This window comes from Camellia sinensis, chromosome 7 (genome assembly GCF_055761805.1).
Source record: "Camellia sinensis isolate YWXY chromosome 7, ASM5576180v1, whole genome shotgun sequence".
NCBI lineage: Eukaryota > Viridiplantae > Streptophyta > Magnoliopsida > Ericales > Theaceae > Camellia > Camellia sinensis.
The window spans coordinates 73,428,741-73,442,673 of NC_138967.1; the positions used below are offsets into that span (position 1 = coordinate 73,428,741).

At 36.7% G+C, this 13,933-nt stretch overlaps 1 protein-coding gene across 6 annotated transcripts in view; it reads left to right on the plus strand.

Moving 5' to 3' along the window:
* GCN2 (protein kinase family protein) overlaps positions 1-13,933 on the plus strand; it is a 124,072-nt gene that overhangs the window by 64,634 nt on the left and 45,505 nt on the right. For all 6 annotated transcript variants that reach the window (XM_082878210.1, XM_028246306.2, XM_028246307.2 and 3 more), the window contains 4 exons: positions 3,436-3,581; positions 3,683-3,932; positions 6,278-6,560; positions 6,673-6,766. In XM_082878210.1, the coding sequence (XP_082734336.1) occupies positions 3,436-3,581; positions 3,683-3,932; positions 6,278-6,560; positions 6,673-6,766 (773 nt within the window). The remainder of the gene's footprint in view (positions 1-3,435; positions 3,582-3,682; positions 3,933-6,277; positions 6,561-6,672; positions 6,767-13,933) is intronic.

Here is a 13,933-nt window from a genome sequence, read left to right on the forward strand (position 1 = left end):
GTAGGTGAGGAGTAGGTGAGTGTAGTAGGTGAGTGTGTGGTAGGTGATGGTAAATTCTAACAGTTTAGAGGTACTCTTAGAACTCAAAAATTGTAATCATATATTGCTATGTTAATCATAAATGTGTAATACAGCCATAACTTTTACTACCTTGTGGAATTAATCATTTCAATGATGAGTGAAATACTCTGTTGATATGTGAATTAACCATTGGCAATTTTATTTTTTCGTTTCAGATTTTAAGGTGAAGGTGTTATTTGGAATGTATAATAAACCAAACCAAACCAAACCAAGCCAAGCCTTAAGTCCCATCAAATGGGGTCGGCTACATAAATCCTTCTTCTCCACGCGGCCCTATCAAAAGCCATTTCGTTAGTCAAATTAAGTAGATCCATATCTCTATTTACAACGCTAACCAACGTTAATCTAGGCCTACTTTGTCCCCTAATATTTCCATCTATCGTTACAGCATCACATTTCTTTACTACTGCCTTTGTTGGTCTCCGTTGAATATGACCAAACTATCTCAATCGATTCTCTCTCAACTTATCTTTTATCGGTGCTACTCCTAACCATTCCCGAATACACTCATTCCTAATTCTGTCTTGTCTAATCTTGCCACACATTCACCTTAGCATTCCTATCTCAGCAACACTTATCTTATTTACATGTTGTTTCTTGGTTGCCCAACACTCCGTTCCATATAACATTGCTGGTCTAATAGCCGTTCTATAGAACTTATCTTTAAGTCTAGTAGGTATTCGTTTATCGCACAGTATTCCAGATGCACTTTTCCACTTATACCATTCCGCCTTAATCCTATGGGCCACATCCGCATCAATCTTCCCCGCTGTTGTGATAATCGACCCTAAATAACGAAAATGTTCGCTCTTAGGTAGTTCTTGGTTCTCAATCTTCACTTTTCCTTTGCTTTCATTACTACTGTTACTAAATTTACACTCCATGTACTCCGTCTTAGTTCTGCTTATCCGGAATACTTTAGATTTAAGAGCTTTTCTCCAAATCTCTAACTTTGTATTAACTCCTATACTAGTCTTATCCACTAGCACTATATCGTCTGCAAAAAGCATACACCATGGCATGTCGTCATGGATATTTCTCGTCAACTCATCGATAACTAAAGCAAAAAGATAAGGACTTAAGGTAGATCCTTGATGTAACCCTACAGTAATAGAAAATTCATTTGTCTCTCCAGCAGGCGATCTAATAGTGGTCACCACCCCTTCATACATGTCCCTAATCACATCAATGTAACATTTTGTCACCCTTTTCTTCGCTAACACCCACCATATTATATCCCGGGGCACTTTATCATATGCTTTTTCAAGGTCGATAAACACCATATGAATGTCTCTTTTCTTTTCTCTATACTTTTCTATTACTCTCCTCAAAAGATAGATCGCTTCCATTGTTGACCTGCTAGGCATAAACCCAGATTGATTCTTTGACACCTCTGTTATATCTCGTAATCCGCGTTCTATCACCCTCTCCCACACTTTCATTATATGATACATTAGATTGATTCTTCTATAGTTGTTGCAATTCTGGACATCTCCTTTATTCTTATAGATTGACACTAAAATACTCTTCCTCCACTCATTTGACATGTTCCTAGTCAACAAAATTTTGCTAAACAACCTATTCAACCAAGCAATCCCCTTTTTACCTAAATACTTCCAAGCTTCAATAGGGATATCATCTGGTCCTAAAGTCTTATTTAATTTCATCTTCTTAAGTGTAATCTCCACTTCAAAGTTCCTAATCCTGCGATAGAACCTATAGTCTTGGTTTATCGTATTACTGGCTATTTCTTCCCCTATTGCCGTACATCCATGTTCTTCATTTAATAGTTTCTCAAAATAGTTCTTTCATCTTTCCTTAATCTCTTCATCCCTCACTAATACCTTAGAATCTTCACTCTTGATGCACTTAACTTGATTAAAATCTCTTATTTTCCTCTCCCGTATCTTATCAAGTTTGTATACCATCTTCTCTCCCTCCTTACTATCTAGTCTACTGTATAGGTCATCATAAGTTTTCAACTTAGCTTCTTTCACTACTTTCTTGACCTCCTTATTAGCCAATCTATAGCTCTTAAGGTTTTTCTCAGTTCTATCATTTTGTCACTTTTTAAAGCACTCTTTTTTTGCCTTAACTACCGCTTGAACCTCTTCCCTCCACCACCAAGTTTTCCTAGAGCTGGGTCCTGTTCTTTTCGACTCTCCAAGCACTTCCCTTGAGATTCTCCTCATACAATTGGCCATCGAGTTCCACATAGTGTTAGCATGATCTTCCAAGTCCCAAGTACCTTCATTATCCATTCTATTCTTAAATATTTCTAATTTATCCCTTTTTAGGTCCCGCCATGTCGTCCTACGATGCCCACCATCCTTCCTGGCTTCGTATTACCCTCTAAAACATAAATCTAGTACCAAAATCCTATGTTGAGAGGTCAGGCTCTCTCCAGGAATCACCTTACAATCATTGCATTTTAGGCAGTCCACTTTTCTCACTAAGAAGTAATCTATTTGGATCTTAACTGACCCACTCTTAAAGGTTATCAAATGTTTCTCCCTCTTCTTATACATAGTATTGGCCACCACCAGGTCAGAAGCCAACGCAAAATCTATGATACTCTCTCCAGCCTCATTTCTGTCACCAAAATCGTATCCACCATGCACCCTTTCATAGCCTAGTTTATCTATGCCTACATGGCCATTAAAATCTCCACCTATAACCAGGTTCTCTCCTACGGGTATCTCCTGTAAGATCTCATCCAATTGCTTCCAAAAATCCCTCTTAGTCTGATCATCTAATCCTATTTGCGGGGCGTATGCACAAATAACGTTTACTATATTTCCTCCAATAGCTAGTTTAACTAACATAATCCTATCTCATTTCCTAATGACTGCCACTACATTCTCCACAAGACCCTTGACAATTAAGATTCTTACCCCATTTCTGCGTCTATCCTTACCACTATAATACAGTTTAAAACCGGTATCCTCAATTTCCCTAGCTTTGTCACCCGTCTACTTAGAATTTAATTGTTGATTAAATTCTGTTGAGAAGCACTCTCAATTTTAAGAAAGTTGAGTGCTCTGTAGGATTAGTTGGTGAGCCATAAAAGTGTTCAGTCTCAATCTTACATAGCCGTATATTTCAAGTTAAAATTATTTGACATATGTAATGTTCAAATTTATTTTTTTGGGTTTGTTAAGAAACAAACTACATATGTTCTTTAAGTTACTTCAACTATTTGTTCTTTTTAGGCTTTTTGAATTGCTTGTAAGTTGTAATCATTTAATGTAACCACTTGTGAATTAGATGAATTGTGGCTGAATAAATAAAGCAATTAAAAACACACACAACATTGTTTGTATTGAGTATTCTGTTTCTTTTATTCTGTTTCAGCCAAGTTTTTGAAGCGAGAGCAGCTGGACCAGGATCCAGATCCTACAGAAACAACTGGAGTGTCTGCGGATGGTACTGGCCTAGTTGGTACATATTTTTATACTGCACCTGAAATTGAGCAAGGGTGGCCAAAGATTGATGAAAAGGTGAATCTTTGGCCAATTTGAGTATCTTGTTTCTGTTGCTCTGTATGCCAGATAATTTATTATGACCAATCTACTACATTTTCTGTAATCTTGGTTCACAGGCTGACATGTACAGCTTAGGGGTTGTTTTCTTTGAGCTTTGGCACCCTTTTGGAACTGCTATGGAGAGGCATGTTGTTCTGTCTGATCTTAAACAGAAGGGAGAACTTCCTGCTGCTTGGGTTGCTGAATTTCCAGATCAGGCGTCCTTGTTAAGGCGGTTGATGTCCCCAAGTCCTTCAGATCGTCCATCGGCAACAGAACTACTCCAACATTCTTTTCCTCCACGAATGGAATATGAGTTGTTAGACAGTAAGTTATGAAGATGTTTGTATGTATGCTAACTACATATGTTTTCCTATTACTTGGTGAAAAGATTGGAATGATGACTTTTTTAAGATAAAAGTTGAAAGAGTAAAAGGGATACTAAAAAGGTTTTTGGGTTATGGAAATACTGGACGGTGTTTTATAGTATCAATCCTTGTCTAGATGGTCTTAAATGTCATTGTGTGTATGCACTAATTGTGGAAGCATCTACCAGTGTCTTATTATAACTAGTTCAGTTGGGAATGTCATTTAAACTTAACGTTTTTTTTCAGTTGCTTTTAGTCATTTGTACTTGTGGTCACTTTGATTATAAGATGCGCCTCTGCATAATATTCTCGTTGTTGTATAGTGGGGAGTTTTCCCTCGTCTTTTATGTTCATTTTTGAAGACAAGAAGAGTTATATCACTCTTTCAGCATTATTATAATTCTAACTCCTTAGTGTTTCCTTTTGAAAGAGGGATGATATGAATGGTATGGTTCCTGGTCCAGTTGTACACCTCAGCATGTGTTATAGCAATCTTTATTGACCAGCATTTACTTGCTTGAAATGTTATGATTCTAAGGGAAAAAAATGGTCAAGTTCAATTTATAAGATAAAGGTAATGAATTAAAACTGGTTAATTGGCGTATTTACATTCCTAAACATATAAGTTGGATATTTAGGTTGCTATTCGCAGGGCTGTCATGCTCATCGTCTGCTAAATCATTACATAAAAGGCCTATTCATAGGCATCAAAGAAAACTCTAATTAAAGTTACTAACCAAAAAAAAAAAAAAAGAACCTACAGTAATTAATGCTAACAAAACAATAAAGCATATTAAATTATAAATAAGAAAATAACACTAGAATAAACCCTCAATCTTCATCCAATTCCTTCTCGTTCCCCATCATTACTGGATGCCTGCCAAATGCCGTCCGGCTGGCAAAAGAAAATAAAAGTGAAAGAAAAAGAAAAAGAAAAAGAAAGGCCGCACAAAAGAAAGTAAACCCTAATTCTTCTATCTCAATATGCAAAATTCAGCTCAATATCATCGTTTTCTAAACCATTACATATAATCCTATTAATGCCCATCCAAGAAAACTAATTAAAAGTTATAAAAAATAAAAACTATAAGTATGAAAATAACATTAACTTAAAAGGCTTAATCTTCAACCATTTCCTTCTCATTCCCCATCCCCAATATAATTGAATAATATTTTAGTTTTTGCATGTGAAGAATTAAGCACATAGGCAAGCACTTTCTGCTTGTAGCTAGATAGTCTGAGGTAATATTTGATCTGCTTTTATATCTTTCTATTTCACTACCTTTTTCATGATTTTCCTGTTTTCATTTGTGATTCACAAACAGTTGTTTGTTACACTATACATACAACCTTGTGTTTTTATGCCTTGTGGTGTTGTGTGTGGTCTCATTCTAGACAAAAATGTTTTTGGAAAATTTTCAGCAGTTTATGCGAGTTGGAGTATGAGAAGGTGAGGGGTATGTCATGCTTGGGTGTTATGGAAGTGAGAGATTATCCACTTGCCCCTTGGATAAGGTAGGTTGGTTGCTCATTGGCCAATTCCTTCTCATGGGAAAATGATAGGAGATCAGATGCTTTGTTCTATCCTTCGATGAAAGTGGTGAGTGGAAGGGATCTTCATTCGGTGCTAAAGTTGGTTAATCCGACGAGTCAATTTTGTATGCTCTCGTTCAAGACAAACATATTTTTGGAAAATTTTTAGAGTGGATCTTATAATATAGTTGGGGTGTGTTTGAAGTAGCAGGACTGAAGGCTTTGTGTAGGAGTATAAAGTGTGTCTACTGGCTCAAATTTCGTCAATGCTGAACCATTGGTTTTGTGTAGGAGTGCAAAGCTTTGCTACTAGTGCAAGTTACTCTGGTTGATGTGGTCTTTTTCGTCAGGCCGGATGGTTTAGAACTTTTTCCCTTAATTCATCTACTAGTGCAAGTTACTCTAGTTGATGTGGTCTTTTTCGTCAGGCCGGATGGTTTAGAACTTTTTCCCTTAATTCATTTGGCAGGCATTGTAATATTAAGTTTGCCTCATTTATTTATTTATTTTTGTATCAGCGACCCTAATTTGTCATATACAGTTTTCATTTTGTTGCTTTTGTAAAGCTAGAATTTGACTTTTCAGAATGTTTTACACATGCTCACTGTGTACAGAATTTTTGGTTGGATGCTATATATGCACTTTCTTTAATTCTCGTGGTCTACGTTATTTGGCATGTTTATTTATTTATTTTTCTAGAAAGAAAAATTCGATGTTCCAATTCTGTTCATTTATGCCTTAGCTTGATTTATGTTGCTTCTTTCTATCCAGATATTTTACGAACAATGCATACGTCAGAAGACACTAGTGTTTATGATAAAGTTGTGAATGCTATATTTGATGAGGAAATGTTAAGCACTAAAGGCCACCTTGAGGATGTTGGAGGGTTAGGTTTGGCTAGAAATGATACATCATCAATCCTTTACACAGATTTAGACACTGAAGTCCGGGACCAGGTTGCTGAGATTGCAATGGAAGTGTTCAGGCAGCATTGTGCAAAGCATTTGGAATTACTACCCATGAAGTTATTGGGAAATTGTCAGCAGCTTAATAGGTTTTTCTCTAAATTAAACTTTTTGTGGTCATCAGCAAACATATGTGAAACCCAATATCATTTTCTTCATGCATGCTTGAGCTGGATGCTTTTTTTGATTTATGATGTGAAGGAGAGCTGTTAAACTTTTGACCCATGGGGGAGACAAGATTGAGCTTTGCCATGAGCTGCGGTTGCCCTTTGTGAATTGGGTTATTGCAAATCAGGTGACAATCCACGGAATTCTGTTCATTTTTGAAAATTGTTGATCAAATTTAATGGCAATTTCTATTTCAGTTTTGGCTAGCTGAGTGCATGTCTTGCTTTACGGTGATGAAATTAGTGAAATCCTTTTAAATTTGTTTCCATTGGCTTGTACTTTCCAGCTTGTCTACCCTTTTCTTTTTGGTTAGTTGCTATTTCCATGGTCATACATTTGGCCAGTGGGATGTTCTCAAGATAATAATTTGATTGTGTTTTGATATTCACTTCCCAAAATTTCTCTCTTTCCATGCTCAAATTGAATTTTCTGCATTATTTGTTTACTAGGGTTAATTAAGTGGCAAAATGGGCGGGCTCTGGTGGGTCAAAATGGGTGGTGCATTGACACAGCTCAACTGAAATCTGCCAATTTAATATGGGTTTAAGTTGGTTGTGTTAGATGGGGTAGGTGTTAGACAAATCAACACGATTAACCTGTTTGGTTTATTGAGCTATTTTTCTAAATTTTTTTTTTACTTTTTGGGTTCTACAAGACTAGAAAACACTAAAAATTTAAAAATTAAGTCACAAATTTGAATGAAAATCCACTAAAGAAAAAAAAAAAAACCAAAAAAAGTTGTTTTGTTTTTTAATTTTTATTGGTTTTTTTTTTTTGAAAAATTTTACTCTTTAGATTTTTTTAGACTGGATTTGAAGTGATTTTTTTTTTAACACAATTTAAAAAACTTTACTTTTTGAAACCTAATTTATTCTAAACGTAGTATACTTTTTGTAATTTTTGAGAGCTGTGGTCTTCCTAGTTGGCTTGGGTAGGAAAATTGTGAAGATAGAACTGTTTGATTTAGTTTTTGAATCAGTTTCTAAATTTTTAAAATTTTTTAAAAAATTTAAAATACATTTGGTGTAAACAATTAGAAAAAAAAAAAAAAAAAAAACCAGTCATCATTTTCACATTATTTTATTTTTGGAGGTGAAATCAAATTTTGAAAATATCTTTTTGGTGTTTATTTTTGTTAAACTAATTTCTATTCTTAAAAAAAAATCCAAAAAATAGATTCTGAAAATGAAACCAAACAAATATTATTAATGTTTGGATATGATTTACATGATTGGATTTTGTATGTAATAATTATACATAAACTGAATAGATGTATTAGTAACCGCATTGGTAGTGGTGATGTATTAGTAAACCACATTGGTGCTGGTGGTTTGGTGGAGGTAGCGGTGGAGTTGCGATAGCTGTGGTGGAGGTGATGGTGTTGGTGTGGTGGTGGTGGTGGTGGTGGTGGTGGTAGTGGTGAGTTGTGATAGTGATGGAGGATGATTACAGAGAGTAACCAGCATGTGCTTTTCAGGCTGATTTTAATTCGGTTTTATGGCTGAAACTGCAACAAGATTATAGGGGTCTAAGGGTTTGTATTAATAATAAAGGAGGTAAAAGTTTAAATATTAAAAGATGAGATCTTGGCACTGTTTTGGAGCTATTTCAAGGCTGTGAACAGTGTTTGGGCTGTTAAAGTGCAGGAATCACTCCTGGAGGCCTCAGGCGTCATACTTAGGGTTTGATTGCATCACACAATCTATAAAAGAAGTTTCAAAAGCTCTGAAAATTCTTTAAAATATTGAGTCTATTAAATTATATGCATTACATGACTTCATATAGATTCTAGAGACTTTCTTTACCATTTAGGATTCCAAAATAAGAAACAACTAAAATTTTGATTTCAAAAACCAATTAATAACAAATAAGAAACAAATAAAAATCAATTAAATAACTTGACCCATAACACAAGATGACCCATGGGTGACTCGTATAGTCCATGTTAACAAATTTGAAAATTACCAAAATACCCATGACCTAAAAACTCTAGAAAACATAAAATAACTATAAAGTAAGACTCTAATAATAGTAGAAACATGATTATGTATGGTTCCTATTGGTTTCACTTTGAAATCATTCCAATGTCCAAATATCACCGCTTCTTTGAATTTAACTTTTCTTGAGTTTCTTATACTCGGTATCATTCTCCCCTAGCTGAAAAAAATTCGACTTCGAGTTTTGTACAGTATCAAAATCCACGAACTTTGAAATTACATTAATGGCTTCACATTGGAATCTTCAAGTTGGCAGCATTGTTTTTTCGTCATCAAAGGTGACAATGGAAGCAACAAGATATTTTTAGATCTACAGCTGAATTTTTCTAGAATCATGAAATCAATTGAAGTAGAAGATGGACCCTTGAATTGATCTAAGTGTTGAGTTGCCAGCCCCATCATCCATTGCATTCTCTTTTCGCTTTGCAATATATTTTACAATCAATTTGAATGCTCCTTGCAACAAACAAGCATGAATTCCATTATTCTTAGCCTTTTTCTCAACCAAAATGTCATCATGCAATTCAATTTTGCAATCCTTTTGTGATTCTTGCATATGTTGGACATCATTCGTGGGTAGAGGATCCTTAGATAACTTCGTTGGCACCACATCAGAAAATTTAGGTGACACATTGGCGACCTTTAAAGGCATATTTTGCTCAGAATTAGCCTTTGGTTGCTTTAATTCTTCAGCCTCTACAGTTTGTATGGTATCCAAATCATCAATTTGATGTCTAGCCTCTTTTTGAATAATTTGGGAATCCGCTGGTAGCGCTTTTACCTTATGAATGGGAGAGCCTTTTTATCATTAATATTTTGGTCTTCTTTTCTTTTGGGCGAAATCTGATTGTTTTCTTTCACTTGTGACTTTACTTGCGCATCTTTGACAACATTCTTTGGTTTTAGTGCTACTTGTGATGCATGTCTCACACAATTTTGTGGTTGTTGCAGCAATCCTCCTCTTGTAGTCTTCAAAATTGTAGATTTCTCCTTAAATTTTACAAAAAAATTCAAATTGTATAGTCGTTGCAATATCATCTTTGAGATCTTTGAAATATGCATGAGACATCTCTTTAATTCTATATCTCAATCAATTTTAAAACGAGCAATAGTCATTCGTTCACTTTCTACCACTTCAGACTTGATAAATCACACACATCACCTTGCTCTTGAGAATACAATTGATCAATAAACTCATTTTGAAGCTCACTTCGATGAATTTCTTGATGGGATCCAAGAATAAGAGAGAGAAGTTAGAGAGAGAGGAACCCTAAGGGTTCTAGAGAGTGAATATCTCAATATCATTCAATTATCATATAAAGTTAGTTATGAAATGATGTCTACTTCTCTACATATAGGCTATTAATTAACTATCTACTAACTCACTTGGTAGGCACATATCCTGCATCATACTCGCCCACTCGAAAGAACTTGTCCTCATGTGAAAACGAAAACAAAGTAACAACCAATGCATAAGAAATGAAACACAGTAGTAGACAAGCACAATACAAACAAATCCCATAAAGAAACTAGTCTACAATAAGGGAAGTGGTGTCGGTGCAAGAAGAGTCCGACAAATAAGGCACAAGATGTTGCACATTGAATGTGTTGGAAATTCCCAAATGAGGTAATTGGACTTGATAAGCATGGTCATTTGTTCAAGACTTCACATGGACCCACTTTCCGGTCACTCAACTTTGTATAAGAACCTTGATGATACATTTCCTTGCTCAACACAACTCAAACAAGATCCCTTACTTCGAATGACACCTTTCTTTTATGTGCATCAATTGCCGCTTTGTATTTGGCATTGGACTTTTCAATTTGGGACTTGATTTAGCATGGACATTTTTCATGAATGCAACCATCTCCTCTGAATGGACATTTTTCATGAATGCAACCATCTCCTCTGCTTTGATGCTTCATTTCCTTGAAACGGGCAAAGGAACCAAATCTATAACGCTTGAAGGTTTCATCCTATAAACCACTTCAAAGGGAGAAGTGTTAATAGTGCAATTGAAAGACGAGTTGTAAGCAAACTTGGCTAAGGGAAGAATGCCATCCCAACTCTTGGGATGATCACCCACTAGACACCTCAACAAGTTTCCAAGACTTAGATTTGCCATCTCCGTTTGGCCATCGGTTTAAGGATGAAAGGTAGTGCTAAAATTCAAATCGGTGCAAATTTTCTTCCACAAGGTTTTCCAAAAGTGAGCAAGGAACTCCGCATCTCAATTAGACAACATAGAGGTAGGCACCCCATGCAACTTATAGATTTCCTTGAAGAAGAGGTTAGTGATGTTGGTAGCATCCATGGTCTTCTTGTAAGGGATAAAATGTGCCATCTTGGTGAAGCAGTCGACCCACCATAATGGAATCACTTTGCCTTTGTGTAGGAGGTAAACCCCACACGAAATCCCTGCTAATGCATTGCCAAGGACCATCCAGCACCGGTAAAGGCATATATGATCCTCCATTAGTTGCAGTCTATTTGCTTTATTGGCAAATTTGACACCGCTTCACGTAGTTGCCCACGTCCTTAGTCGTGCTTGGCCAATAATATGCATCTTGAAGTAACCCAAGGGTCTTGTCCTTACCAAAGTGGCCCAACTTATGATGTTCGATCAACAAATGTGTCCTTAAAGAACAACTAGAACACACAACTTAAGGCCATGAAAAAGGAATCCATCCCATAACTTGTAACTTGGATAAGTAGCTCTATCCTCTCTTTGCAAAGCATCAAGAATCTTGTGGAAGTAAGGATCACTCGCATAGAATGTACGAAACTTATTAAAACCCACATCTTCATTCTTCATCTCAGCCAAGCGAGTTATTCGCCTACTCAACCCGTTGGCCACCTTATTAAGGACTCCGATTTATGTCTCAAGGAAAATTTAAATTGTTGCATGTAAGCCACCCATTTAGCATGCCTATTGTTAAGATGAGGTTGGCTATTAATGTGATTGAGGGCCTCATGATTGGTGTTGAGCACGAACTTTTTGTAAGCAAGGTAGCAGCTCCAATGCTTGAGGGCATAAAACTCCAAGTCATTAGTTGCTACCTAATTCAACTCCCCCTTAGGGAGAGTTGAACCAATGACCTCTCTCTTGGGGCTAAGACCTTAGCAGAATACTCGATCTTAGCCCCATTTAACTTTTCATTACAGAAGGCGATTGGCTTCCCTTCTTGGCTAAGGACACCTCCAATGCCCATCCTTGAGGCGTGACAATCAAGGTTAAAGGTTTTGTCAAAGTTCGTTAGTGCCAGAATTGGAGCTTCGGTAAGCACCCTCTTCATTATACGCAACCTATTGGCGGCTTCCTTGCTCCGGTCAAAAGTCTTAAGCTTGTGAATGTTGGTTAAAGGGGCAGCGAGGCTATTAAAGTTACAGATAAACCATCTATAGAAGGTAGCCAACCCATGAAAACTCCTCACTTCATAGATGTTGGAGGGAATATGCCATTCCACAATCGCCTTGACCTTCTCCACGTCCATAAGCAACCCACGAGACAAGACGACATAACTCATGAAAATGACTTGATCCACTGCAAAGGTAGGGGGCGTTTGATAACTGGATTCAACACTTGGAACTAAATGTATTAAGTGATAATTAATTAAGTCCGTCTGATAACCACAATTGATATCACTTAAAAATTTAAATGTCTCTTGAAATTAAGCTAAAACTTAAGAAAATTTTAAATCATATGAAACTTATTTAATTCTGACTGAATTTATAAATATTAAACTTAAGAATCGAGATGCACTAATATAAACTCACTACCACCACCATCGCCACAACTACCACCATAACCACAACCACAACCACAACCACAACCACAACCACAACCACAACCACCATCATGTCCCAGCCACGACCACCACTATTGCTCCCACCACCACTATTGCTCCCATCACCACAAACATCGCTACTTTTACCACCACTACCATGCCACCGCCACCGCCACCGCCACCGCCACCGCCACTGCCACTATCAACACTATCAAACAATCATTTTACTACCACTACCATCACTATCGCTATCACTATCGCTATTGCCACCACCATCAAAGCTACCGTGCCACCATTGTCACCATCAACATTACCACTACCACTTCCGCCATCGCCATCGCCATCGCCATCGCACTATCACCACCATCACAATATAAAAATTAAAATATACAATTTGGAGATAAAAAAATTCAAATTTGATCTTATACATATCAAACAAATTATTTTGAGTTCAACACTTAAATTTTTGTCAAATAGCTTTTCAGTTTAAAAGATTCAGTGTTCAATTTTCGTTACTTAATTTTTAGTTTTCAACTTTTATCAAACACAGCCGTACACTTCTTATTGTTGCCATAGAACTTCTCACCTTAAAAGCTCAAAAACTTGCTAGAGGTGGCACAAATGCTCTTCCAAAGTTTGACTATAGATCAATACATCATCGAAATAGACCATTACACAAAAACCCAAAGGTGGTTGCAACATTTGTGTCATCACTCTCATAATGGTACTCGGAGCATTGGTAAGCCCCAATGGCATCACAAGTCATTCAAAGAGATCATTATGTGTTTTAAAAGCCGTTGTCTGCTAATCATCTAACCTAATGTGTATTTGATAATTACCGCATCTAAGATCAATCTTAGATATTCACCCAAAAAAAAATCAATCTTAGAAAACACCTTTGAACCAGCAAGGCAACTCAACATATCACCCAATCTTGCAATTGAAAAGTGATACTTGATTGTAATCTTGTTGATTGTCTAGCTATCTGCACACAGTCCATGACACATCCTTCTTAGGTGTCAAAAGAGCCAGCACACCACAAGAACTAAGGCTTAGCCGAATATACCCTTTAGCCAAAAGCTCTTCTACTTGCATAGGTCGGTTTATTTGGAAGCGCCGACCTAGGTACCAAATCAATACGATGTTGGATGTCCAGCATAGGAGGCAAATCAGAAGTTCGTTCTTGGGGAAAGACATTTGCATACTTTTCCAAAAGAGTAGCCACATCAACCTCTTCCTTAGTAGCAACTATGTGCACAACCAGAACCAAAACCAAGACAATCTTGAAATCCAGACTCTCTACCAAAACTCCTTGGAAGCAATGAATGTGTTGGAACTAGAAGATGGCTTGGAAGGAACCTCCTCTTTCATAGTAAGCAATGTAAAGTGGCTATCATTCTTGATAACAGTGTAAGTGGTCCGTTTGCCATCATGCAAAGATTGCTGGTCATATTTCCAATGATGCCCAGGTAGAATATGGCAAGCACCCATAAGTACTACATCATACC